We start from the raw sequence: 26,991 nt of genomic DNA on the forward strand, positions 1-26,991 counted from the left end.
ATATTCTGTAATTAGTGGTATAACACAACCACTTAGGAAAAGACTAAAAGAGGATGCATCCCGTTAAATTCAGGAAGTGTGTAGATATTTTGTTTCTAGCTTCTTCTTTTTAAAGCGTGTTAAATTGAGAAATGTTTAATGGGCATAACTTTGCAATGCACAATACACTGCATGTTCTTATGTCATTTACCGTGCTGTCAAGGCTGTAAAAATACAACCAAGTTGCCAAGTGCTCTGGGAGCCCCCAAAGGCTAAGTAACTATTTGTTATCTTCTCCCTCCCCTCTTTTAATGCACAGCACAATATTTTGCAAGCATCATGGTCATTGTCGGCTTATCTGTGGTGGTGACGGTTCTTGTTCTTCAGTTCCATCATCACGACCCTCAAGCTGGGAAGATGCCCCAATGGGTAAGTGCAAATAGATGAATCTCAAAAACATGCAGGCATAAATATATATAATAGTTTTGGAGGTGATAGAAAGAACAGAATATTTTAAAGAGAAGCTCACAATTCTGTCAAGGTGTCTCACATACGATATGCTCCCATTTGCTTTCGACTAAACCTGCACAATTTGTGACCCATCCAGAGTGTGTAGGCTTCTCGAAAAGCATGGATGGTAACTTGGCCACTTCAGTCCCTGGCTTATATTTATTTGCTTATTTGTAAAAGTATTCATATGCCTCCCACTTACAAACCATTACAATAGCTTAATAGTTAGCCGCTTTCTGATTTTAACATTTTTACAAGTTTTTGATTGTATGGTTTTATGTATGATGGCTGTAAACCACTCTTGTTATTATATTTTTATGTATAGTAGTATATAATATTTTTATATATAAATAAGACATTGTAAAACAATGTCTTGTTGAATCTGTCTGTCTCAAGAGACAATGTAGTGCACCTCCAGTGGTGAAATCAAACTTCCTTGGGGCGCAACATGACGCAATCATTAAAACGACTGGCTACTCAAGGGAAATAATAATAATAATATTGTATACTGCCCTATACCCTATGTGTTTCAGTGGAAATAAAATAGTTAGAAATTCGGTGCTTGCAAGATTGCGGGGCCAGGCGTTACTTTCCAAAAGCCTTGAGGATTGCATTGAGATTCTGGCATTGCTGTCCTCGTGCAGTTCAGAATAGAGTGAATTTGGGATGGAATAGTAATTGGTACATGCAGGAGGCTTACATCATAAAGAGGATGTTCACTTGTGGTCTGGAAGAGGTAGAAGGTAGACTCATCTCTGTAGCTGTGCAAAACAGGACGCCGCAACAGAATACTGAGAAGTTGCTTCTCTCATACAAACCAAGACGGCTGGAGGGACTGTTGCTCTTGTGATTCCCATCACATCAGCACTGCTGTTCTCTTGCTAGGCTTCTTGTCGGCCGTGTTACCTGTCTCTTTCACAGGCTTCCCTGTAGCTCTTTGCTAGGTAAGAAAGGCATCCTAACAGGTTCCCCATCGATGGAGGAGTATGAATTCTGTTCCTGGAAATTTGGTTCTCTGCCACTCTCGTCTCCCGCTCATAAATAAGTCTCTCCTACGGAGCCGAGAGCTGCCTTGATTTCATTTGTGTTTATAATGAATTGCATATTGTTCTGTGATTATTTTTCACCTTGAAAAATAACCGATTTTAAGAGGGATGGAGGCGCTGCCTCAAGAGCAGCACTAACCAACAAAATCCCACTGCTTAATTGAGTGGCACTCGAGGTTAACCAGCATAAATTTTACCTGCGATGAATTTTTGCAAGGACATTCCGCAGTTTGCCTTGATGTTGGCTATTTCGTTTTAGCTATTAGCAGCTAATTAATTGCAGCAATTATGTACAGCTCTGTTAATTTGCATGTTGCTGGTTATATGGGTTGATTATAAAGTTCACTGCCCTGATCCAGCAAGAGAAAATAGGCGTGCAAATAGTCGTGCAGGTGTATTATCTGGGGATCAAAAGTCTAATCTAGGGCTGGGATAATATTTTCTGAAATGGAGCTGGCCATCTGTTCAGCAGGAAGCAGAGGAATAGATTGAGTCCCCCCTTTCCCAGAGTTTGAATTTAAATACTAACACCAATATTACAACAACAGTGGCCGCCGGCAAAGGAGTGTAAATAGCATAGAAACAACATAATATGAGGCCAAGTATAGAGTGCCTAAAAAGTTGTTTGAATACATTGAACAATAGCATTTGTATTTGGTTATGTTCCAAAAAGGCAAGGAAGAAATAAGTAAATTTAGAAATTATATTGAACACTGGAAACATTGTATTTCAACAGATATTATAACATGAATGTTTAGAGAGGAATACTGTCATTTTGAATGGTCTTTCATGGTTCCTCTGCTTCTTAAAAATAATTTGAAAGAATAATTAAAAGGATACGTAACGTCAGAAATCCCAGTATTGTTTCTAATTGGAATCCACTCAAGTTGCAAATCAAGATTTAAGTTTGTTCAGGCTCTGTTCATTTTACAAATGGAACGTCTCAACTGGGTTGCCATTTTATCATCTACATGGTAAAGCATACATTTCTCTTGTGAAGCGTGCATTTTAAAATTGATTTAAAAAAATAATTTGAAATAGTGAGGGCTGTGTTCACTGTAGCGCTAAGCAGATTGCTCTGTCAGCACAGGGATTTCTTCTTAAGCAACTGAACAGTCTCCAACTCTCCTTCCCCTACACATGCCCTAAATCTATTCTGCGGGTCCCCCATTCCCACAGAACAGATTTTTTTGGGGGGGGGGGAGAGAGCAGGGAATCCCCTTGTGCTAATCCTTGTACTAGGATAAAAACATAGTTTGACTAGAACTCTCCTTTCTCAAATTCATTTCAGCACTCATTCACAAAGGAAGTTAATTTTTTGTGTGCCTAACTAATCTCTAGGAACAATTTTTAATTTCAGTAATTTTTATTTAACCTATGAGCTACATCTGTCCAGCTAAAATGAATGTTGTGCTAGTTTGTGCCCTTATTTATTATGGGAGGACTTGGTCAGCTGAGTTTTTATACGGGGCCAATTTTTTGATCCTTTTATGATTTTGTGGGTTCTAAAAAGTTGAAGGCACAGAGAGACTCAGGGCTCATCCATACTTGCCCTTGGCCCACGGCTTCCCCCTGGGGGAACCCATTTTTTAGTGCTGAATCAGAGCCAACGTCACCTGGGTTTTCTCTGGATTGACGTTGGCTCCGATTTATCACTAAAGAGCGGGTTTTCCCAGGGGAAGTGGCGGGGCAAGGGCAAAACCTTTCGACCAGTGTCTAGAAAGCGTGGGATAAGCAGAAAGCTACTTGGAGCCATTCTTTCTAGTGGTAAATCAGGTCCTGTCAAAGAGAGTCACTAGTCTTGGGACTTTAGGTGCTTGAGACAAATCCACTTTTTAAGCCTGTGGTGGTTCCCCACCCCCTCTTTTCAAGCCTGTAAAGTATGGATAACTTTTTAATTACAAGCTACGGACAGCTTCTCAATTACATAAATATCATTTGGAAGAATCAGTGACCTCATATTGTGCGGTTGCCCCAGCAGTTGCTTCATCCCATATAATAAGTTCATTTCGTGTGTCAGTTTATAATATTATGAAATTTTTTAACATTAAAAATTCACCACCAGGGCCACATTAGTGCTTTTTTATGCTTGTTCAATAGGCTCCATTGATGTCTTGGGAGCTGAACGCTATGATGCAATCAAGAGCTGCAGGCAGGAATGCCAAGAGTTATTCCTGTTGGTATCTATTACATGTCACTGCAGGAGGCCCTGTGGGAATCTGAGCAATAGCTTCTAGATAGCCTTTGGTTGTAGGGTTCATTTCAAAGTCACAGATGTTCTCTGAAAGTTCAGGAGATAGACAGTCTGTTTACAGAGTCTCATTTAAATTCGGAAGATAACTTTACTAGCTATTGTTGAACTTCCCAGTGAAGGACATCAGTGCTTAGTCCATGCTACCAGATGCTTTCCATCTGGGTTTCCTTCCTTGTATTCACCTTGCAAACATGGGACTGGAACCCTGCAGGGAAAAGCAGTTTTGAAGGAGAAGGTTTCACTGGGAGAGACCAGAAGTGAATCCAGTTCAGCATTCTGTTTCCAGAAGTTTGGGTACTTCTGCAAAGCTTACCAGTGAAACAATAAGTCAACAAGGGCTTCCTCTGTTGTTTGTCCCCAGCATCTGCATATGGTGATCTGTCAGGGCTAATAGTGCCTTCCTCCATGAATTTGGTTGTGCTAGCCCAGTGCGTGTAGTACAGTCAAACCTCAGTTGTCAAATGTAATCTGTTCTGGAAGGCTGTTCGGCTTCCGAAATGTTCGACAACTGAGGCATGGCTTCTGATTGGCTGCAGGAGCTTCCTGCACTCAAGCAGAAGTCTCGTCGGATGTTCGGCTTCCGAAAAACGTTCAAAACCCAGAACACTTACTGCTGGGTTTTTGGCATTCAGGAGCCAAAAAGTTGGCGTTTGGGAACTGAGGTTTGACTGTACCTATTTCCCCTAACAACCAGTTGTAGGCACCCTGAGCCAAAAGTGGATCTAATCTAAATCTCCCTGCACTTCCAATTAACTGCCTCTACCTGATAAGTTGGGGATCAGGTCACCCCCTCTTTTATAGAGAATGTTTCATTGAGACCCTCCAAATATTTACAAAGCATTCACAAGTATTTAAAAAGGGCAGTCTATTCTAATAAGGCAACCTCAAATCCCTGGATAATGTAGTATTGTGGCAGCAGGGGTAGAGTCTATCATGAGCTCCAGCACAAATGATAGTGGCAGCAGTAGAATTTAAATGTATTACAGGATTTCCAGAGTTTTCCGAGAGAACTGAGCAAGACCCATCGCTTCTTACAGCAACCTCAAATTGCCTAGGAAAGAGAATGATTTGGGTGCTCGCGCTGCTGTGGTTGCAGAATGTCACACACAACAATGGGCCATTAAATCTTCCTCAGTTATTGTAAAATACTTCAAAGCACTTGATGCAAAGCACAGCAGTTGCTAACCTCCTGTTCAGGGGCCTGATCCAACCTCCCAAGCACCTTCCCCCTTCTGGAGGAAGACCCCACCGATTTGGTGGTGGCAAAAATATATATATTTAAAAGTAGGCACAGTCCTAGGATGGGCAAAATGCACTGACACAGATACACAATGCCCTCCTACTGGGCCATCAGATCCCTCATTTGATGAGTAGAGGGGCGACAGTAACTTCATCTTGATCATCAGCTGACCTTCATAGGTGAGCTGAGGAAGAGGGGCTATATTCTTGTATGTGTTATATGCCTGCGTCTCAGAAAGAGTGGAGGTCACCACAACCGTTTCTGGCATTTGGCCACCCTGGAAGGCTAGCCAGGGGTAAATGTGGCCCTCAGGTCAAAAAAGGTTAGACACCACCACCACCTGTCATAAGAAAACAGGAAAAGGATTTATGTAAGTGTCTACCCAAGGAAGATTTTAAATTTACATAGGGTAGATAACTTCTAACCCAAAGTGGAGTCTTTTGACCAAATTGTTTATAAAGATACAGCTGCCTTTGTCATATGGCCGATCTTCACAAAGGTGATTTCCCCTCCTCCTTTTTTTAAATTCTCTACTTACAACATGGCAGTGTTTGAGGGAAAAAGCAAGTTGAAAGCTCACATGGATCTTTGGATTCTGGCCAGTATGTGGGTTTGGACATAAACATCATTAGCAACATTTACTCCAATTATTAGTGAGATAATGATTCACCTCGGGCATTTTTTACAAAACCTACCCTCCAGGCAACAATTACATATGCTTGAGTAGGTATGGCATTCAATAAGTATGTAATTTGTCTTCTCTGTTGCTAGAAATCGCCCTTATTCCATAACATAATTTTAAAAAAGAACTTTGTAGTTTCTTTGTGTGTGCTGAGGTTAGACAATTGTTATATATGCAGTAATGTTAGAGAAATTTCTCAAATAATTTAGATGCAGTATCAAAGTATGGTTCACTTATTTGAATTGCTGCTTCTTGTTCCATTGCGATCTGTAGGAATAAAAAAGATTCAAGCCGGAGAGCACTTTTGATATAGATTAGAAAAAAGATCAGTAGAACTGAATTCACTCGCTTCAACAATCAATGCGTGCCAATAGAGCCTTTGAGAAAGGCCATACCTTTATCCTTCAGTATCAGGCTAGAGCTTCTATTAATCTGAGCTCTAAAGAGACCCAATCCTTTGGCCATTTTCTGTTGTTGTGAAGATCCAGGATTCTGAGCTACTTTATTAATGGTGTGGATCAAGGCCTGAAAACAAGCACCCATCCCTTTTAAAATCCTTTATGCTTGGTGTAATGGCCTCATTTCTGCATTTCCAAAAGCAGTCTTCACAGTATCTTCCAAGCACACAGGAAATGACCCACTCCCCTCCCTCCTAGTACTCCTATCTACCAGGAATAGATTGAAAACAATCTCCCAGTCCTCACCTTTTCTTCTACCTACCTGAATGCTTGAAAGGTGTCAGTGGCCTGTTATCCCAGGTACTTCTCTTTACCCGTGTGGAACCTGCCAGGTACCAAATTCTGCCTCTAGAGGTGTGCCTAGTTCCAAATAATAGATTGGGGGGTCTCCTATCAACCCACCTCCTTAGTTGCAAAGGGTTCGAACTGGGAATTACTCCATGGAAAAAATTGTTGTCTTCTGAACATAACAATGGATCCTTGCTTCCTTCAAGCAAGTTTAAGGTTCTGTTGTAATACTAGGGTTAAACCAGAGGGGGGGCAGGGGCACACATGCAAGCCCCACTCGCAACACCCCCAGATATTACTTCTGGTAAATGAGCCACCATAGCTGCTAGAGGGCCATGAAAATTTGTGTCATGGGCTTTTTAGACTCATCTGCACATGTAAGGGACACGGGTGGCGCTGTGGTCTAAACCACAGAGCCTAGGGCTTGCCGATCAGAAGGTTGGTGGTTCGAATCCCCGTGATGGGGTGAGCTCCTGTTGCTCGGTGCCTGCTCCTGCCAACCTAGCAGTTCGAAAGCACACTAGGGCAAGTAGATAAATAGGTACCGCTCCGGCGGGAAGGTAAACGGTGTTTCCATGCACTGCTCTGGTTCGCCAGAAGCGGCTTAGTCACGCTGGCCACATGACTCGGAAGCTGTACACCAGCTCCCTCGGCCAGTAAAGTGAGATGAGCGCCGCAACCCCAGAGTCGGACACGACTGGACCTAATGGTCAGGGGTCCCTTTACCCATGTACTATCTGAAACCACAGGGGCTTGTTGGTCGTTGGATATGAAATACATTGACATTATTTTCAGCTCTCCTATCCCACTGTAGCAGCCTCTTTTCTCATGAAGCTCCTATCGGCTAAGAAGGTTTTCAGAACTATTTATTTATTAACATGGGACTCTAATCCTGCTGGCATATTGAACACTGGGAAAATGGGTTGCCAGAACTTCCGCCCCATGTCTTTTATCGTTGCCCATTCCCAAGGGAAACTTGCAAAGTAGAAGCAGCAGCCACAGGCTAATATCACATGGGGGTATAGTACAACATTTTGTTTCTCTGTTTTATTTATTCCAACGCTAAAACTATTGGTTTGAGGTAAGCAATTAAAATTCAAGGCTAGGTCCTTACCGGTGAGAGATATTTGTCTAGTTGTGTCAGGAAACTATTCTGCAAGCGAGAGATCCCTCTTCATGGTTGATATGTAGTTGATTAATCTAATTTCCCTTGGGGCTGGACACAAGGTCCCATTTTCCAAGCTTTTTTGATTCAATTAGCTCTCAACAAAGCATGAGGTTCCTCAAACAAGATACTCAATAGAGATGGTGTAATCTGTTATTATACAAGTTACCAGAGAAATCTATACCACTATCACCTACATGAGCTAATCCCAGAGACTTTCTTTATAAATAGAATACTCCTTCACACTGCTATACATTAAAGGATTAAGACTGATAACTGTTCAGCCCTGTTTAAATTCTTTGACTTCAATCATTTAATCACTTTCCAGTAGTTAAGTTTCTTAACCAATTTTAATTTCTTGTAAGTACTCAATAGAGACTGCTTCCACTACAACTATAAAAAGAGCTCTTGCAATGCACCTGAGGCATCTATTTTCCAGATTAGTGGCCTGAAACATAAAAGTCTAGTAGAAGCACAGTTAATACAAAAATTGTTTTTCCTGACATCTTTGTTTCATTCTAGATAGTCATGATCTATGACGCTTCATAGAGAAATTTATAGAATGGCAAAATCCCTTTGCAAAACACATTTCCCCTGATGCTTCTTGGTGCAATTAGTATTTGTTGTAAAGTTGGTCTTTCAAAGCTTCTGAGAAATGTGCTGATGGTTTCTGTATTTTTTTCAGGTTCGTGTAGTTCTGCTGAACTGGTGTGCTTGGTTTTTGAGAATGAAAAAACCTGGCGAGAGCTTAAGACCCCTTTCTTGCAAATATAGCCACTCTAGACACCAGTCAAGTGTCAGCAGTGTAGAAATGAATGTCTTACCAGGACACCAATCTAGCAATGGCAACGTGATCTACAGCTACCATGTAATGGAAAACCCTTGCTGCCCACAGAACAGTGATATGAGCGATAAGGGTGGAAAAGGTCCCAGTTCTTCACCTGAAGATGCCGAGCTTACTCAAAGGAAAGTTTTAATGGACACTATCCCAGTGATTGTGAAAATCCTGGAAGAAGTTCAGTTCATTGCAGCCCGTTTCCGAAAACAGGACGAAGGGGAAGAAATCTGCAGTGAATGGAAGTTTGCTGCTGCTGTCATAGACAGATTGTGCCTCGTGGCGTTTTCACTCTTTGCCATCATCTGCACGCTCACAATACTAATGTCTGCTCCAAATTTCATTGAAGCTGTTACAAAAGATTTTACATAAGGATCTCAGAAACCAACAGAAAACTCCCAAAGGTTATTGGGGATTACGAATTGATGCCATTAATTTTGTTAAACAATGAGATTTTAAAATTGGGAAGTGCACTTTGTGTGCCGACTTCAAAAAAGGAAAGGAGTTGGAATGAATTTCAGCATCCAGTTGTCTCCCCCAATATTAGAGATTACAAGGTACAGGATTAAAGTACCTGGCTCTGTTACTTGTTTTGTAAACAGTGTCCTCTCCCTGTACTCGTGGTCATGATCTCTGATAAATATTAGATGAAACCTGATATACGACATATGCGTTGCCAAGTAATTAGTCAAGTATAAGTGCTACTAGGGAAACACTAGTGAACATTTTGCTGCATTTGTAAATCTTTCCTTAAACACGTTATTTGCTGTCATTTCCTTAAACACATTATGTGTCATTTTCAATATCTTTGTTTGCATCTTGACGCAAAGTTCATCTATGGTAATGTATCACTTTTGCCTTGAATGATATTGCGGTTTGCCAAATAAATGGCGAGTTTTAGCTTTTATCACCATTGTGATGGTCTGAAATATTTATCCAGCTTGCCCCGGGAATATCTTCAAAACGTTTTCCAGTGTCCAACATACTCATAGGAACGACAACTTATCACCTTTCCCTAAGTTAAGCATTAAGGCTGCAAATGTGTTTGTATACATAATCAAATTTCATTAAATTGTATTGGTCTAATGCTTATTTATTCTAGCCTGTTAGGATGTACGTAGTCCCAAACGTTTAGAAAGCATTATGTGTATCACTTGCTGGGTTGAGAATGATGGGTATAAATCAGGTGCATGTTCAGGTAGGCATCTGAATGTGTATCTGAGCAAAGGTTTGGATACACATTCCCCCTAATTGCACATGAAATGCCTTTGTGTAAGGAACTATTTGTCATAGACTGCAATGTGTAAGGGAGCATTCAGCTGACCTATAAGCCCATTAAGACGGTGGAGAGCTCTACTGCTGAAAGCTATAGCTACTGCGGGGGAGAGCAATCCAAACCCATCATCTGCAGTACTTGGGAGAGGAGGCTGGTCCCTGACTCCACTGGCTCTGTTTGTGGGGGAGCACAGTGGTGAGGAGCACCCCAAGGCACCCACCAACATGGCAGGAAGGTGGTATTCCTGTCACTGGAACGCCCCGGAATGGATCCTGAGCCAGCCCTACTGCTGTCATGTGGCAACAATGGGTCCAAGTTGGGCCTCTTAGATGTGACAGCCTTGGCATAAGGCCAAGGCAGTCTCTGGGGCACAGGCATGGGGCATTCCCCCCCCCCCCCAATTCTGGCCAGTGTGAGTGGCAGGGCAGCACCGGTGCCCCTCAATCCAGCCCTGCCACTACCAGCCCCAGAGGTCAGGACTGCAGCCTAAAATATTTTCTCATGACATCAGTCACCTGATAAGGGCTTCTGATGACCAGATACTGATGTGACAATTGTCATCATCATATGATGAGTTGACACTACTTATGCCATGTGCCTTCTATACAGGGAAGAACAAAGTTTATACAAACATGAGTACAGTAAAGGAGTTTGTTATTATTGGATCTATTGCTGAATGTAACATTTCCCAACTTTTTTGCAAGCTGCCAACTCATATTGAAAATGGAGACAAGCAAGCATTGCTTATTTCCTTCCCCTCCCAATAACTATTATGGTGTGCACGTGTGTGTGAAAAGGAAACATTTATTGCATAAATTTTTCAGACAAAATGGAATTAGCCATTCAATTGCCTATTGCAATTTTTTTCCTTAGAAACTTTTCCCATTATAAGCAATTTGCATTCGCAAAGAAATCAAGATATAAAAGCTTACAGCACAGGATTCACAATGTTATCCCTTTGATGCAAAGCATGTTTCTTCATTTGAAACATGCACATACTATAGGAGTAGACTTAAAAAAAGAAAAAAAGGTACTACCGATGCATAAAATATTGAAGCAGTAAATGAAAAGCAAAGGAGAGCAGTGGGAAATGAACACTACATCCAACTTATTCATGAAGTCTAATGCAAATAAAAAATCAATTGAAAGGGAGGAACAGTTCTGACAGTGTGGTTATATAGCATACCAATGTGATGAGCGTGACGCTGATGTAACTTTACAACTCTGCACCTGCCATATGGTGTGGGCACAATGTAGACTTATGCTGGTGGACAGCAACCATGTCCCAACTATTCGTTCAGCTGGCAAAGCAACGCAGAGCCTTTGGAGATCCAATAGTCACTTGGCCTTTTGGAAGGCAATAAGACGGTGACCACAAAATTGGTGGAATGACCTAATTGAAAAAGTAACAAGAACTTTGTTACCATGTGTCCACTGGCTCTAAAGCTAGTAACCATTAAAACCTGTATAAAGTATAGTACATGAAATCTGGAATAAGTAGTTCAACTCAGTTATTCCATTAAGACTGAATGCAACCTGAATATAAGGGCTAGGATACCAACAGACCTGATTCTTCCACCCACATTTTCTGCCCCCTTCCATCTTCTTTCCAGTGGTCTTCCCTCCACTCCCTGGCAGTGGTGTGCTTTGGTGGCAAACTGCAAAAGGGCAGGCTCCCTCCTTCCCCTCTTTGGTGCCTGGTGCCTTGCATAGCTGTGCATAAGGCCAAGCAGTCTCTGGGGCATGCAGTTTTCCCAGGGGCTGGTGCAACATCAGAAGCCCCTCCTTTCCCTGCTATGGCTTGTCTGCAACTTTCCCAGGGAAACCGACAATATTTGGGTGCCCCTGGGAAAGCACGTTTCCCAGCATTCTGGAAACCAGGGAAAGTGGCAAAAGGGACATACACAGAGGTAAATGCAGCCTAATCCCACTCCCACCGTGGCCACAGCAGCCACAGAGGAGAAGGGGTGGGAAGAGAGCACAGTGGCAGTCAGGGAGGTCTCTTTCCTTGCCACGTGAGCGGCCACGGTGGCAGCAATTGCCAACTAAAAGAGTTTAGGATATGAAGCTCACTAAACTTTATGCGGCTATTATGAGAAAATGTAGGTTACACGCTTTTGACCATAGCTGCCAGCCCCAATTTTGATCGAGCCGAGAATCTCACCCTAATATTTTAAATTACTTAAGAGCCATGGCCTACTTGTAATAGCTTAGATGAGTTCATGTCTGGAGAGTCCACACATACAGATTTTTCTTACTACGTACAAAACTAATTAAAATTATATGCTTCCCATCATTTTCATCAAAGAAACAAGTTACCTGTGGTGGACAGTGTTCCTGCTCTTGCTCCCGTTTTATAGAGTGGCGCATGATACAGAGACGGCTCTGGCTCATAATTCTGATGTGGCTCAAAATGCACTACCGGCAACACTGGGTTCATCTGCCTAGGCAAGGCATCTTCGATAACCATCTCCTCATCGTCCCAGCGACTGGCATCCATAAACATGCCATGGACCAACACACCATCTTCAGGAGAGGGCAGCTGAAAGAAGTATCAAGAGGTGGGGGTGGAGGAAACCCACACGACTCAAGTCTAGTAGCCGACAAAAATAAACTTAATCATCAAAGCTGATCTAACTATTCACCTCTTGGTAATAACATGCTCCCTTTTTGTAAGAACTTACACATTTATTTATTATATACAGGGTGAGTCTTTTAAAAGAGGCCCCGTGGAGCATGTGTACTCTGTGTCCACGGGGCCTCTTTTAAAGGACTCACCATATATATATTTAAAACCTCTAAGTAGTTCACAATTAATAGAAAGCTACCATTAAAAACTAGGAGCTAAAAACAATTAAAATCAACAGCAGACTAAAAAGAGATTGAAACACTTCAACATATGCATAGATAAGGTGACCCAGTATATAAACTGGTCCCAAGCCAATTGGGCTTTGTATACCAGTAACAACACCTTGAACCTGACCCAGTAACAAACTGGCAGCCAGCGCAGATCCCTGAGCAGAGGTGTCATATGCTAATAGGGTCTCGCTCCTGTTGGCAACATTCTGCACTAACTGCATTTCCCAGGTCAAGTGCAAGGGGAGCCTGGGATGGCTCACAAAGATACAATACGTGGACTCTCCTTCACTGGAGGTTTTTAAGCAGAGTTCTGATGGCCATCTGTCAAGGATTCTTTAGTTGCAATGCTTGCATTGCAGGAGGTTGGACTTAATGACTTTTGGGGTTCCTTTCCAACTTTACAATTCTACTGAGAATACCCTATCTCTGGTCCCCATTCTTCCTATTTGTCCTATTCTAGTATTCTTACTACTGGGATCACACGTAGGGCCCCCTCCCCCGTATTTCTTGTGATAAATTGGGGGGCGGGGGAAGCAACAGAAATTTAAATTACACTAGATAAATTCTGTTGTTCTTTAAATATAATTCTGAGGATTAGTGATGCTGGAGAAATCCATTGTAAATATCCTATTACATCAATTTCCTTTAGTCTGCCCATTTGACCCCCACTGTGGCACAGACAAGAGTCTGTTGTGAAAGCTATTCAACTTAGTTCTAAGCAACATTTTTTTTAAAAAAAAAACACCATGCACACATCATAGGAAAAATAAATATGCAAATTGCTTTGAGATATATTTTAATTGCTTTTCTTGTTTCTGAAGTGTTGTTTCTTGCCAAGGCAGCCTATATGCACTAAAACTGCAGTCTTAAGCATGTCTACCAATAAGGAAATCCCACGGAATTCAGTGAGGCTTAATCCCAGGTAAATGGGGGTAGGATATGAACCTTAACCTGCTTCCTGTTGTGAATTTTCAAAAACAATAGAAAGCATCAATCATTTTTTTCCCCCACATGTAAAAGAAGTGATCACTTTAGTTGCCTTTGGATTTTATCTGTACTCCTCAGTTAAAATTCTACCCTTTGGGACAAACTGGGGATAACCATCTGGACATGACTGCTCATTTTAGACCCTCTGAGATATGTGTTTTAAAATTAAAATTCCTTCCCCCAAACAAGTTTATACTAATGGTGAAATCAAGGCAGCACGAGTCATCTTCTTCTTCTTTGGCGATCACTCATAGCCAAGTAAGATTGTCTTCCATGAACATGATCTTAACAGTGAGGCAGCATGAGTGGCTAAAATCCCAAACCTATTTACATGGGAGCAAGCACAGATGAATTCAGTGGGACTTACTTCTAAGCAGATATGATTAGGTTTGCAGCTATAGTTCAGGCATTAACTACGTCATTAACTTGTGTGACAAAGCCTCATTGTTTTTGCTGCAAAAGACTATTCACTAATTTTTAAATGGAACACACAGAGTGAATTTAAGTATCTGCTGATGGCTGAGATATATATATATTTCCACATCAGTGGTGACAAAACAAAACACAGACTTGTGAAAATTCCAGATGAAAGTGTGAATGAATATCAAAACAGATTGAGGTATGTTCTGCAGACCCAGAATAATATATTCTTTCTGTGTAAACAGGTATTGTTCACAAACACAGGAACTTAAGTACCTCAGCATCCATTGGTAAGTCGTGTCCAAACGGACAAAACTTTGAAGCTTCTGCAACTTGCATTTGATCTCGATAGACAGGGATCATGTTATAACTAAAGCTAAGCTCATCAATTGGCAAGTTATATTTTCGAGCGTGATTCTGAAGAGTACCTGAAAAATATAAGAGGGACACGTTTTAAAAGCAACAACAGTAATTATTCAGGGAGAGAGTAACTAGAATTTGGGATAGCATTCACAGAAAAGAAAAGCATTGGCACATTTATTACTAGAAACCAAACCAAAATAGTAGCTGATTGTTTAATTTCCATACTTTCAAACATTTTCCAAAGAACGCTGAATCATTATAAACCACTATGCTGAAATGAAGATGAAAGCATACTATTTTGGAACAGAACACATAAATGCTTATTATGGCTTATTAGTTCACTCAGAATCGCTGCATTCACATTTTTATTTAATTTTCTTATTACTTTTAAACTTCAGAACACAAAATACAATAAAGAATCATTCATATTAACATTAGAATTCAAAGACAATTCAAATGGAGACATTATTTTCCTGCTTGTTCTATATACGAATCTCCAATTCAAATAAGAGGATGTGTGTTGCATTTAGCTAACTTTTGCCCAGAATAGATCCTTTAAAATTAATGGGCCTAAATTAGTAAGGGGCACTAATTTCAATGACTCTGCTCTGAGTAAATGTTAGTTGAATACAATTACACAAGTGCAAAGAAACAGTCTCTCTCTCACACATTTGTTGTTGGATAGGAATCCAATGTACCCGAGTGTTCTATTTTAACAAATAAAATCTAACTGATCAGCTGTTAGGATTCCTCTGCAAAAGTTTGATGGATTCAATCTCTTCCCCACTACCTACGTCAGAAAAAGACTATAATTGGCACATCCTTGACTGCTCCATGCAGTCTTTAGGGTCTTCCTCTGCAAAAGTTTGTTTGTACTTCCGCAAATCGTCTTGACGTTTCCTCAAATCTGCGGGTACCTCCTGTGCTATATATGTGTGGTACTGTTTTGATGCAGTCAGTATGCCAGAATATCAGAAACAGAGGGAATAGTGAATATTACCTGTCAAAAATCCTTGTGGAAAAAAGAATCCAGAGATCCAGAATGATTTAGGCTTGCCTCTTTTGAGCCAGAACTAGGAAAACACACACAACAGATAGATATATACTAGGTGTAAAATCTGACATTCCATTTAACTCGCTAAAACCAAGGATTGACCTCAGTTCATTTGCATTGATGGACAGCAGAACTGGGTTTAGCTAGAATTCTAGTCCTCCATCTAAGAGGATATGACTTTAGATTTTTGTTTTTAAATCATTACTTTTGGCCCCAATTCAGAAAACCTTGAGTGCATCAGAAGGCGGCTCACTAATGGCTGCAGTTGTGGTTTTCACATATTGATTTGAGCTAAAGGCAACTCTCATGAAGATCAGAAGCCAATGGACCCTGCATTTCCTAGGAAACTGGAGTTGTAAAGGGCTTCTGAAGCCGATTCTTTTAGGTGGGAAGATGTGATCCAGCCTTAACCCAGCACACTCTTTTCTACCCCTGTCTGATCATCTGATAGCACACCCTCCCATCAGATGTCAGGGGGATAAAGAACTACACAACTTTAGAAGACACCTGAAGGCAGCCCTGTATCAAGTTTTTAATATTTGACATTTGTTATTATTTTGCTGGAAGCTGCCCAGAGTAGATGGGGAAACCCAGACAGATGGGCGGGGAATAAATAATAAATTTATTATCATCATCATCATCACCATATAGTATCAAACAACAGCAGCCACAAATGCACACATGAAGATGCCTTTTGCCCTTTTAATTCCACTGTGAATTTTTTGCCCGCATGAACGTATCTATATGGTAATCAGAGGTGGGTTTCCAGGGCTGCATTGGTCGCAGGTCACATATGCATATGCATGTGCACATATGCAAACACCCCCTGCCCCCCACAAACTTGCCAACACACACACACACACACACACACACACACGAAGGCAGCAGGGAAGAGGAAAACATTCAACAGGCAGAGCTTTCATTATGTGCCTCCCCCATATCAGTTCATTGGTGCTGGGTAGAGCTGATTGGCACATCTCTTCCTAGTGTCTGTCAGCTGGGTTGTGGGCAGGGTGTACAGTGGCATCTCAGTGGTTCCACTGTGCACGTTCCCTGCTCCTCAGCTGACTGGGCTGGCAATCACACTCTCCTCTCCCTATTGAACTTCTGTTTGGCGAGCTGAGAGGAGCACAACTGCAATGGGGAGGAAGGTCCATGGAGAGTCATCCTCTTGCATCCTCCTCCCCATGTAAATAGAACTCTGTGCTAAGGGAAGAATGGGATACAGGTGAATTGGGGGTGGACAAACAGACAGGCTGGAGGGAAGGCGTGTGGAAGCTGCTTGTAGCCCAGGAGCTGTAGGTTGTTCACATGTGCTGTTAAGTAACCAGTTAATCAGGAGGAGCAATAGCGCAATTACTCTCAACCCTGCATTGTGAAGAACGCCAAGAATGGGGAATACTGGCTTCACTTTGCAAATTGTTCCCTGGTTTGTTTGTTTGCTGTGACTCATATTTGGCAGCAGCACTTATTAATTCAAGTGAGAAGGAAGCCAAGTTGCAATAAATGGGGAATGCCTGCATTTTCATATGGTTTTCTATTATTCCACTCATTAGTGTTTATATTCTTTGTATGGTGTTTCCCCCTTATCTCTTCTTCCTAATAAACCAGCCTATGGCCTTCATTCCTTCAACACTTCAATTGCCTGAAGGTCCCTGCTTTTTTAGCTGATGCTGTCCACTCCTTCTTCCTGCTTCTTATGCCTGTAATTCCCTTGTAAAACACCCACACGGCGCCACCTCTATTTCTTCAAAGCTCTTGCTAAAAAAGACTTTGCTCCAATCCCTTAGTCCTTCATCCCATAAAGAAATGAAGCCAAAGCACATGTAAGTGCCTATTCTTGTCCTTATACTTGTTTTTCTCGCCTTGTTCTACTCAGTTAAAATTTAGGGGATGTCACAGCGAATTCCCTCTCCTCGGCAAACACCTCCCTGAATCTCCAATGGAAGTGGAACTACCAAGAGGGACCTGTCTGCTGATCTTAATACCCAAGAGCGTTTGAATGGAAGGAGATGTTCTTTCACAAATTTGGGGCCTAAGTCATATAGGGTTTTAAACCCTGGTGTGAGAGCCTTGAATTGGGCCCAGAAATGAACAGCAGCTGTTTTAAAGCAGGGGTTATACAAGTTCCAAAACAAACCCCAGGCAGTATTCTGCATTTTGGATCTAATTTCAGTTTGTTGGCCCCTATGCAACTGCCTCCAAGTAACAGCCTAGCACCTCAGCTGCCTCTCCTGATTGAGAGGGAACAGAGCTGCAAAAGCTACTCAGGGCATGAACCTGGTTTTTGCTTGTATTTTGTAAAGCTATATTATTGGGTGTAACAAGAATAATTAATGTGTGCCATTTTATGTGCCAGCTTTTGAGACAGGGATTCCAAATGAAAGTACTTGCTTTCGTAACATCCCCCACAGTTGAAAGATCCAGGTCAGCTCTGAACCCTAAAATTACTCTAGCCCTTAACCAACAGCATTTATACTTACATCTACAAAAGCTGTCCTTAGCACGAGATCTTTGACCCAGCCTCCTAAAGGTTTCAGTGATGGGTAGGCTGCATTGGCCCACAGGGATGGAACCTGGTTGTTAAGAAAGCTGTGGTACACTCTCTCCATTTCTTCTGACATCACGACGAATCCTGCAATAGCTTTGTTAAGCGTTTGTAGAGAGGTCTGGAAGTTAAACAATGAGAGTGTGTTTTATCGTGCCATGGAAAACCAAGGCCTCTTATGGCAGTCCAATCAGGCTCATAATGGCACTCTGTCTTTGCTTTTGCTGCAGTCAATCCTCCAGCAGGAGGCTGCTTCATCCCTCCTTCCCTTCCACAGCAGGAGCAGGAAGAGGAGAAGGAGTTGGGCCGCGCTCAGTTCTGCACTTCGCCTCTGCACTTTTGGAACATTGAGGGGCCCATGGATGTAGCCAGGATTTTTGTTAGGGGGACCGAACCTCAGTCAGTTAAGCATTTTTACTGATTTAGGGGGGCGGGGAAGCTGCCCTTACTGTAACAACTTCATGATGAGTACCGGCATATTTTTTTCTAGAAGAAAGGCACTGCTAGAAGAGAACTGCTGGCTTTTTTGAAAATGCAAAACCCACAGGCCTAACACTGATTAATTTTATACTAAAGGCATGGGAACTAGTTACATATTTTTAGCTTCTTGTCCCCAAATACTTCAGCCAAATGGAGGCATTGGGGATTACCTGTAATCAAACACTACACAAATATGCAGAGAAACAAGGGTGAAAATTCCCTGTCAGTAAAATTATATGCCTGTAAAAACAGTGATATGTTCTTGGAGCTGTTATCCTGTTTTGTCCACTCCATTCCTCCAAGGTTATTGAGTATTTTTAGCAGTAATGAAGATTGATAACAATTAATTTAAAAAACCACTATATGCTACTCTGCCACAAAGTTTACTGCCAACCCTTATGGGTGGCAGAGAAAATCATAAAATCAATCTTGCATTCTGTGAAAGCAGCACTTCCAAATGCAGCCACTGTAGCAATGTGTAGCAGCCAGGGACTCCTCAGTCCTTAGAGCCAAAGATATATGATCCCGTTCTGTGGCCAAATCGCTATGCTGGGGGAAAGCCAGGTGGAAAGTACTTAAATTATCTAAGCTGCAGAAGAAAAGAGCAACTTTTGAAAGGGAAGAATCAAATTATATAGGGAATGAGAGGCTAAGGAAGGACAGATGTGAAGTACAAGAAGCTTTGGACATGTAATTTCATGTCATGTGATGCAGCATTTAAAAACTATGAGGGTTTCCTTCTCCAATTTCCTTCGCAAGATTGAAATCCTAGCATACTATCTTGGATGTAGATGCAATTGAAGTAAATGGGATTTACTTCCGAGAAAGCATGAATAGGATTGCACTGTAGGGCCTGGCCTCAAGCAAGAGCACTGGAGCATTGTGGAACAAGCTGTACGAGGCAGAAGTAGGAGGGTGTTGCTTTAGCTTCAAGCACACACCTTTCTCTTGCTTTCTTGTTATTATTAGAATGTCACCGGTGTATGCTTTACATGAGTGATAAGCAAAAGGCAAGTCCCTGTTGTACCATCTGAATTCCATGAATGGGAAAGAAAACAAGAGCAGAGGAGAAAAGAAGGGCAAGAGCAACAAGGCACCAGAACACAGACATTTGCTTTTGCCAAAAACAAACACACAGATGTGATCATGATACATTTCTTCACATATCCTCCGTAAAATTACCACATGATATATTACAGCTTCATCAGTTTCCCTGTGGATTCATAGTCTGGAGAAGTTGGTTATCTGGTCCAACCAGACTGCCAGCCCACCAACCAACCTATTCCTTATGTCTTCCAGGAAAAAAAACAGATGACAAAGGTCCGTACAGTTAAAGCTATGGTTTTCCAAGGTGTACCAACTGCAGAGTCACTGCCACCGTACCCTGAAACTCCCCGTTTTGAAACTTTGTACTGCCTGGTGCTCTCAGGAAACCACCAGCAGGAGTGGGAGTCTACTGCCCACCTTGGTGAAGCTGAGGTTGTGACAGACCCAACAGCTTTCCTCTCCACTGATGGGAGACTGGTGTAGAGGTAAATATCCTATAGCCCATCCCAGTGAACAGTGCCGGAGGTTAACATGGCACTGTAAGTAGACACAACATATCACATCCAGATTCAAGGGAGGAGAGGAAGGATGGGCCTTATGAATCCCTGTCATATAAGAATGCATGTTCCCTGCATTAATAAAATATCGAAGCATTTTATTAGATGCCTTGTTTTCAAAACTCTTTTTTAAAAAGCCATTGTCATTCCCCCAAATATTTAAAGGACAAGTACATAATATTTCTCTTTTTATAAGATATTTTGTAAACTCCTTAGAGGTTTTCTTACAATCTAGTAGCCTACAAATTTAACAGTTCATAAATTTAACAAACAAATTCTAAATGATGCTTTGCTGACATCTTAAGACAGTGACACAACAGATAATTGGTTGGCCTTAGAGGTTCACTGCATTCTCCCAGCAGAATCTCAAGAGCCTTTTTATTATATTCAGCTCTGGTTTATTATATTATGCTAAGATCAGAAGCTTCTCAAGAGTAGCTTTTGGGGCATATTGATTCTTAGCATAATAAGGCTGCCCTTCCACAGCACTGGCTTCTAAATACAAGCACAGCAAATCAGTAACATCAATATTTATGCCAGCCAAGGAAAAAAATATGGTTATACCCTTAACAGAATGAGAAGACGGTTGAAACGATCCACTTCTTGCCCAAGGACTGTAGTCAGAGAGTCCAACCGCCCTTTGTCATCCTTGACAAAAAGGGCTTCAGCAGCCACGTCCATGTCAAGTTTTTCTGCAACACAAATGCTGATTTAATCTCTGAACAAAGCTTGTCCATGTCATTACCACCCATTTAGAACATACAGCCATCCTCAGCAACTATTTTTTAAAAAAAATATTAAGGGCCTTATTTTCTACTAAGTAAGAACTTGGGGGCCAGCAAGCAACATGAGAAATTCCCTCTGACCCACTTTCATAGATGGCTTAAGAAAACGGCAGAAGCCCAACAGGCCCATTGGTCTCTTACACTCTTGACAGCAACAGAAGCATTTGGCAGAGCCATTTCTGCACCTGTTGTTAGGATTAAGGATGTACCTTGAACCAGGAGTCTAACCTCCGTAAATTCATTCCGCTCACCACAACTTCTCTCATCCTGCTCATAGGAGTGTGTGTGAGAGAGAGATGAGATGAAATGCAACAGAGGGTAAGTCTGCATGGATGGCAACCAGCCTTTCTAGTCCCACTGGGCAATGGCTGGGTTCTCTCTGGCCACCCCTCTGCTCAATCTCTCTGTCTCCCCTTCAACTCCATGTTGCGTGGACCAGAATGGCCAACCTCACAAGGGAAGCTGATTTCACTGTTCACAGCAGTGATTCCATTGAAGCCCTTTGTTTAATAAAAAGCTGGTTAGAGCATGGTTGCAAGTTTAATCACTGTAAGGGACAGCTGCATATTCCTGCATTGCAAGGGGCTGGATGATCCTCAGGGTCCCTTACAACTCTATGAGTCTATGATTTCTATGAAGAAGGGAAATGATGTGTGTATGTGCTGAAGTCAAGACACCAAAAACAAACTTATCTAACTACTGGTAATCTTGCCATGTTTGATAAACTGGCAGGCGCCATACAATTGACATTTACAGATTATACATGAGGGAAAGCAACCTTGAGTTCCAAAACAGCTGACAGCTTTCCAGGGAATGGGATTTATCAATCCTATGCCCTTGGCGAAGGGAGGTGGTGCTGGTAGGAAGGTTAGCAAACCAAACAGTTCTCAGGAGGTGGAAACATAGTTTTTGCTTCTAACAAATAAAAGATGAGCTCCCGTGGCCAGGCGGGACTGCCTCTAGAATAGTTGCTATGTAAGAAGGGAAAAGCAAGCCTGGTATGAGAAGCATGTGTGCCCTCCTGATACCTTGAGAGGAGCAACTGAAGACGACAAACAACTTCTGCTGCTGGCATACGTGACATTTTCTAACACGGGTTCCTCAAGCAAGGTTATTTGCTCCAGGCTAATAGAATCTGGAGCTATCCTTGTAAAGAGGTCTGAGCTAGTTGCTCCAGACTCAGACCACATGGCTCTTACAAGCCCTTCTTGTATTCATAAACCAATAATTTAGGAACTTTCTGTTGGGATTCAAGCCTTTATCAGGAGAAACTGGCCACTCTCCAGGCACCCAGCTTGATCTCCTGTTGACCTCCCTGTCTGCATTCCCGGCAGGATCCAGGCTAGGTCGCGATAGGCGATCCTTCTCAGAGTGAGAAGAACACCCCCCCTCTTTCCTGCCCCCCCAGGCAATGGAAAGAGATAGACAGAAACGTATTTACATGCCTTTATTTCTGTCTTTGCAGCGTTGCAAAAATCATGACTGCTCTCTTCAAGCTCCAGCAGTCGAGAGAGAAACTCCTCCTGTACTTCCTGTACAGCTCATATTACACTCTGAGCTAATTCCGGTGCCCTCTGCACTGTGAATTGACTGTCCCTCTGTTTCCCACGGAACAGTCCCAACATTCCCATTATGTTTTGCTTTCAAGCTACCAGCAGCTCGCGGCTGCATTGCTTCAATATCGTAACACTTTCAACACTGAAACTATGTCAACTTGTACTGCCTGTGCAATTTTTTCTGAATGTTGTATGGAGAAATCATATGAATTTGACGTTTTAACTTCCCAAACGTGTGGTCTTTTTCTATGCTGAGCAAGAGGGGAAATTTGGAAGAAACTTAGATGGGTATCTTTTAATGGTCTAATGGCCTATATTTCCAAGCTTTACTTTGCTGAATATTTTGTGATTTTAAATCTCTGCTGCGGTTCTCTCACCAAAGTGTACTTGGCATCCACAGAAATCTTCTTTTATATTTATTTTCTTTCTTTCTTTCATTCCAACAGAGAATACATCTCACTGAACTACATCTAAGAAAACACACATAGGATTGTACTGCAGGGCTCTCCAGGTTTGTGGAAAATAGCATTCTTCATTTCTGGTCTGCACTAGCTCAAGACAGTTATAGCTGTCAGAATGGTTGACAGATTACTTAGTAGGGCTGGCAACCAATTAAACATTTTCCTTCCTTAATTAACTCTTTTGCTTTGAGTAATTGCTTGATTAATTAAGTAGATATTGTGTGGGTATTTATTTAAAACAACAGCTTGTCTCAACTAAACAAGAGAGATATAGCATTCTTCACCACATGACCTGCCTCAGAAAAGATGAATATAAATTGTCCACAAGAATGCTACCTGCACTGCATGCAGCTTCTCAGGGGAAGCTCCAATTAAAATAACAGTTTTAAACCGGTGAATAATAAAATAATTATGTTAAAGCTGTCTGTTGTTATTGTTGAAAAGCTGTTTTTATAGTCAGTACTGGGCAACATAGCCAACCAAGCCAAGCCATTTCAAGATAAGTTTGTTGTTGTTTTGGCAGAGTGCTGGATCTTACTTGTGTGTTTATCAGATATTTCTCAATTATTAGAGGGCAGCCAGGACATTTGAAGTGATTTCCTACAAATATTTTCTGAAAAGCAAAAGAGATGAAGAGGCAGCGGAGGAGCAAGCTGATCGGGCGCCTGGGACAACACGCGTGCCCTGCACCCAGGAGTGGGGCGAGTCAGGGCAGGATGCTCTGTGGGGCCTCCGAGGAGTCTGCCTGCCTCCTCCCACTCTGCCGCCCTACAGCTGAGGGGGAGGCAGCGGGCGGACCGTTTGGGGCAACTCGGAGCCTGCAGGTGCCCAAGCCATTGCGTCACTCCCAGGAGAGCCACGTGGCTCGGGCATACTTCAGGCCCCACGGTGAGTGCCGCCTGGCATTTTGTCACCCCCCCCTCAGTGGTGACACCTGGGCGGACCACCCCCACCGCACCCCCCTTCCTCCGCCCCTGTCAAGAGGGTACAGAACAAGGCTTCAGGCAGATTCTGCCCCTCATATTGCTGATCTTCTTCAGAACAGAAAAGCACACGTAAGTTTTCATTGGAAGTGGAAGCACACTGTTCACAAAACAACAACAACAACAACCCCACATAGAACTTTGCAAGGTACCATCATGCAGATAGTTGCTGGCATCCATCTCTCTCTCGGCAATGGAAAAGTGCGCCATTAGGGGGTAAAGTCAAATTGCTGGGAACAGCGCCTGCTGCGGCATGGGCATCTATTGGCTAGTGTATGCGACTTTTAATGCCTATATTCTGTTTTCTAACCCTCAGAAGTTCTCAAAGTGGCTTACAAAAAGTTTTTTTTTTATAGAATAAAAGAGCACACATTCAAGTGTGGTGTCAGGAACAGAAATAACATGGTGTTCGTATGGTGCCATGGTTATTCAGGTGGTATTTCCTGCCCTCATCCCTGGGTCTTGTTTACGGTTAGCCTTCAGCCTTCACCTGTGACCTCTGAGGTGAGGGAATGGATTCAAGCAGCTGGAACTTGCTTGGCCTATGATGGAGGCAAATCTTCCCTTGCTAACATTATGGTCATATCTCTCTTCACAAATTCTTAAGAAGTTTTTTTCAGTTGTTGTAGAAACATCTGCGAATCTTCTAGGCATCTCTTGGCTGAGAAACTTTCATATATGTATGTGTATGAGACAAAAGTTGGAAACCTAGGCCTACTCTATGGGAGATAAACCTGCTGGAGGAAGAACTGGCAAAACTTGGATTCAACAGCAGACTCAGCTGCTTCTAAAGTTGATCATGGGTGGGCCCCTCCGAGAGCGATGGGACGTGGTGGCATTCTGTTGCTCCCAGAGGGAATTGTAGGGGAAAGACATGTAGAACTGGGATGGACCAATTCTCAATGAGTCTGTCCATCCCTGTGACCACAGATCAACATGTTGGCATTTTTTCCACACAAATCCCACTCTCCCTACTTGCTGCTTCTCTCTTATCCACCAAATATTTCTTATTCTCTTAAAAATCCTAAACTACGCCTCCCCCGCTACAATCCATCTCAGGTTGGGGCATGACCTGTATTAATGTATGTGGAACTAAGTAAGAGAGTTAGGCCAGCAGTCAGGGAGAGCAACTTAGTGACACAGAGAGAAGGCATAGGTTTTCAGCTATGAGAATTAACACCGCTTGTAGCATGATCTATCTCTTAAAGATCAATGGCATAATTCCAGCGATCAGCTGTTTCCTAAATCAGGGAATTAAGTGGGGGAAACTACATCAGCAGTCATATTAGAAAAGAAAGTTAGTGCTTTCCATACCAGGAATTTTAGCCAGGATTGAGGTAGCGAGCTCCTCAACAATCTCGTCATTGCTTTTTCCTGTTCCTTGAGCAGTTGATCGTGGCTGTACATCAAGTATTGTAGTGATGAGGGTATTTGTCTCTTTGCGCTGTAATAAAGAAGCGATACATTCTAATTTGCACCTCAATTTTTAGGGTGTCCATGTTCAAAATAAATTATTTGATTTCCATAAGAAACATTTACGTTTATAAATCTGTCTACCCATTTAATTCCTTCTTCATGCTCAAAAGATAAAACATGGCCACAGATGGTTGCATATGAAACTCATCATAAAGTAGAAGTTTTACATTTTGTTCCCTTCAAAGTTTGCCACTTGTAAAAGTGCATCTATCGTACATTCTTGAATCCTGACACCCATTTCCATTATTGATTCAATATAATAATTTAAATCCCTCAATATCTATAAAATTAACAATAACTTTTAGTACTTTCGTTTGAAAAAGCAGGCAATTGCTCCTACTTATTTGTAACTTAGTCCACTAAACTTTGTAGAATGTGTTATCAAATGTAGCTATAATAACAACAGAGTAAAGTTAACATTTAATGATTTTGGATAATTATCTTGCTAGCAGAAGATATAAAATCCTTTCTCTAGACTGTGAGTTTTATGGATGGGTTCTTCTTGGAGGGGGGTAATATCATCTCCCACTTCTTATAGCACTGAATCTTAAACACTGCTTCATTAGTCTAGTTTATAATGAACGATACACCATAAGCAAAATGTAATAAATACATTTTTTAAAACCCAGTCCTGATTTAAAAAGAATGTTGTTTTTCATATCTGCTTCTTGGGGGGGGGATGATTTGAACTTCATATGCAAGTTATAATTTGCTATGGCAATATTTAAAATAGATACTGCTGAAATGTTTATTCAATGTAACTTCTGTCTCACTGAGTCACTGTTGAGGTGACTGTGTTGGCCATTAACCACCATTAACATTCATTGTTTTAACTGCTGACCTTTCTCTCACTGTTTTGCCCCCTTAAACAAACACTCACAGAAAGTGTAGCCATTGTCCTAATGTGAATCTATTATATTTATTAATATAACCAAAAATAGGCTTGACTTTTATTTTGTGATTGTTAAAATGTGAGTCTGACACATATCTTTCTGCAATAACATTAAAGGTAAAGGGTAAAGGGACCCCTGACTATTAGCTCCAGTTGTGACCGACTCTGGGGTTGTGGCGCTCATCTCGCTTTATTGGCCGAGGGAGCCGGCGTACAGCTTCCAGGTCATGTGGCCAGCATGACTAAGCCACTTCTGGTGAACCAGAGCAGCGCACAGAAACGCCGTCTACCTTCCCGCTGGAGCGGTACCTATTTATCTACTTGCACTTTGTACTTTCAAACTGCTAGGTTGGCAGGAGCTGGGACCGAACAATGGGAGCTCACCCTGTCGCAGGGATTCGAACTGCCGACCTTCTGATTGGCAAGTCCTAGGCTCTGTGGTTTAACCCACAGCGCCACCCATGTCCCTGCCCTGAGACCTTAGGGTGAGGAGTGGATGATAAATAAATAAAATTATAGTAAAGATTTATTTTTCTATCATCCTGATTATGCTTATTATTTTTCATTATTAATCCATCCAAAACCACATTTTAAAATTTGTTGTTTTTTTCTGGGCAAAGTATGTGGAGAAATCATAAGCACACCTTGCAAGGCATGGCTTGAAAAAAACGAACTGAGTTTTTTGGGGTATGGTGGATTAGTCGGGGAATCATGAACACACCTGTACCCTGAAATATGTTCCATTCTAGAACTAAGTGGTGCATTTGGCAGGTGGGTGCGCAAATACGGA

General features: G+C 41.9%; 2 protein-coding genes across 3 annotated transcripts in view; one reads left to right on the forward strand and one right to left on the reverse strand.

Moving 5' to 3' along the window:
• LOC308466188 (neuronal acetylcholine receptor subunit alpha-7-like) overlaps positions 1-10,076 on the forward strand; it is a 109,498-nt gene extending 99,422 nt beyond the window's left edge. The window contains exons 9-10 of the mRNA XM_080986872.1: positions 299-408; positions 8,308-10,076. Coding sequence (XP_080842998.1) covers positions 299-408; positions 8,308-8,829 — 632 coding nt within the window. The 3' untranslated portion in view covers positions 8,830-10,076. The remainder of the gene's footprint in view (positions 1-298; positions 409-8,307) is intronic.
• A 744-nt stretch (positions 10,077-10,820) lies between these two features.
• DNAH6 (dynein axonemal heavy chain 6) overlaps positions 10,821-26,991 on the reverse strand; it is a 127,069-nt gene continuing 110,898 nt past the window's right edge. For both annotated transcript variants that reach the window (XM_080986641.1, XM_080986642.1), the window contains 7 exons: positions 25,148-25,277; positions 20,613-20,740; positions 17,900-18,085; positions 15,363-15,435; positions 14,276-14,427; positions 12,053-12,275; positions 10,821-11,126 (listed from right to left, as the gene is read on the reverse strand). In XM_080986641.1, coding sequence (XP_080842767.1) covers positions 11,023-11,126; positions 12,053-12,275; positions 14,276-14,427; positions 15,363-15,435; positions 17,900-18,085; positions 20,613-20,740; positions 25,148-25,277 — 996 coding nt within the window. In that variant the 3' untranslated portion in view covers positions 10,821-11,022. The remainder of the gene's footprint in view (positions 11,127-12,052; positions 12,276-14,275; positions 14,428-15,362; positions 15,436-17,899; positions 18,086-20,612; positions 20,741-25,147; positions 25,278-26,991) is intronic.

The sequence above is a fragment of the Podarcis pityusensis genome (genome assembly GCF_964106645.2).
Source record: "Podarcis pityusensis genome assembly, chromosome: 17".
Taxonomy (NCBI): Eukaryota; Metazoa; Chordata; class Lepidosauria; order Squamata; family Lacertidae; genus Podarcis; species Podarcis pityusensis.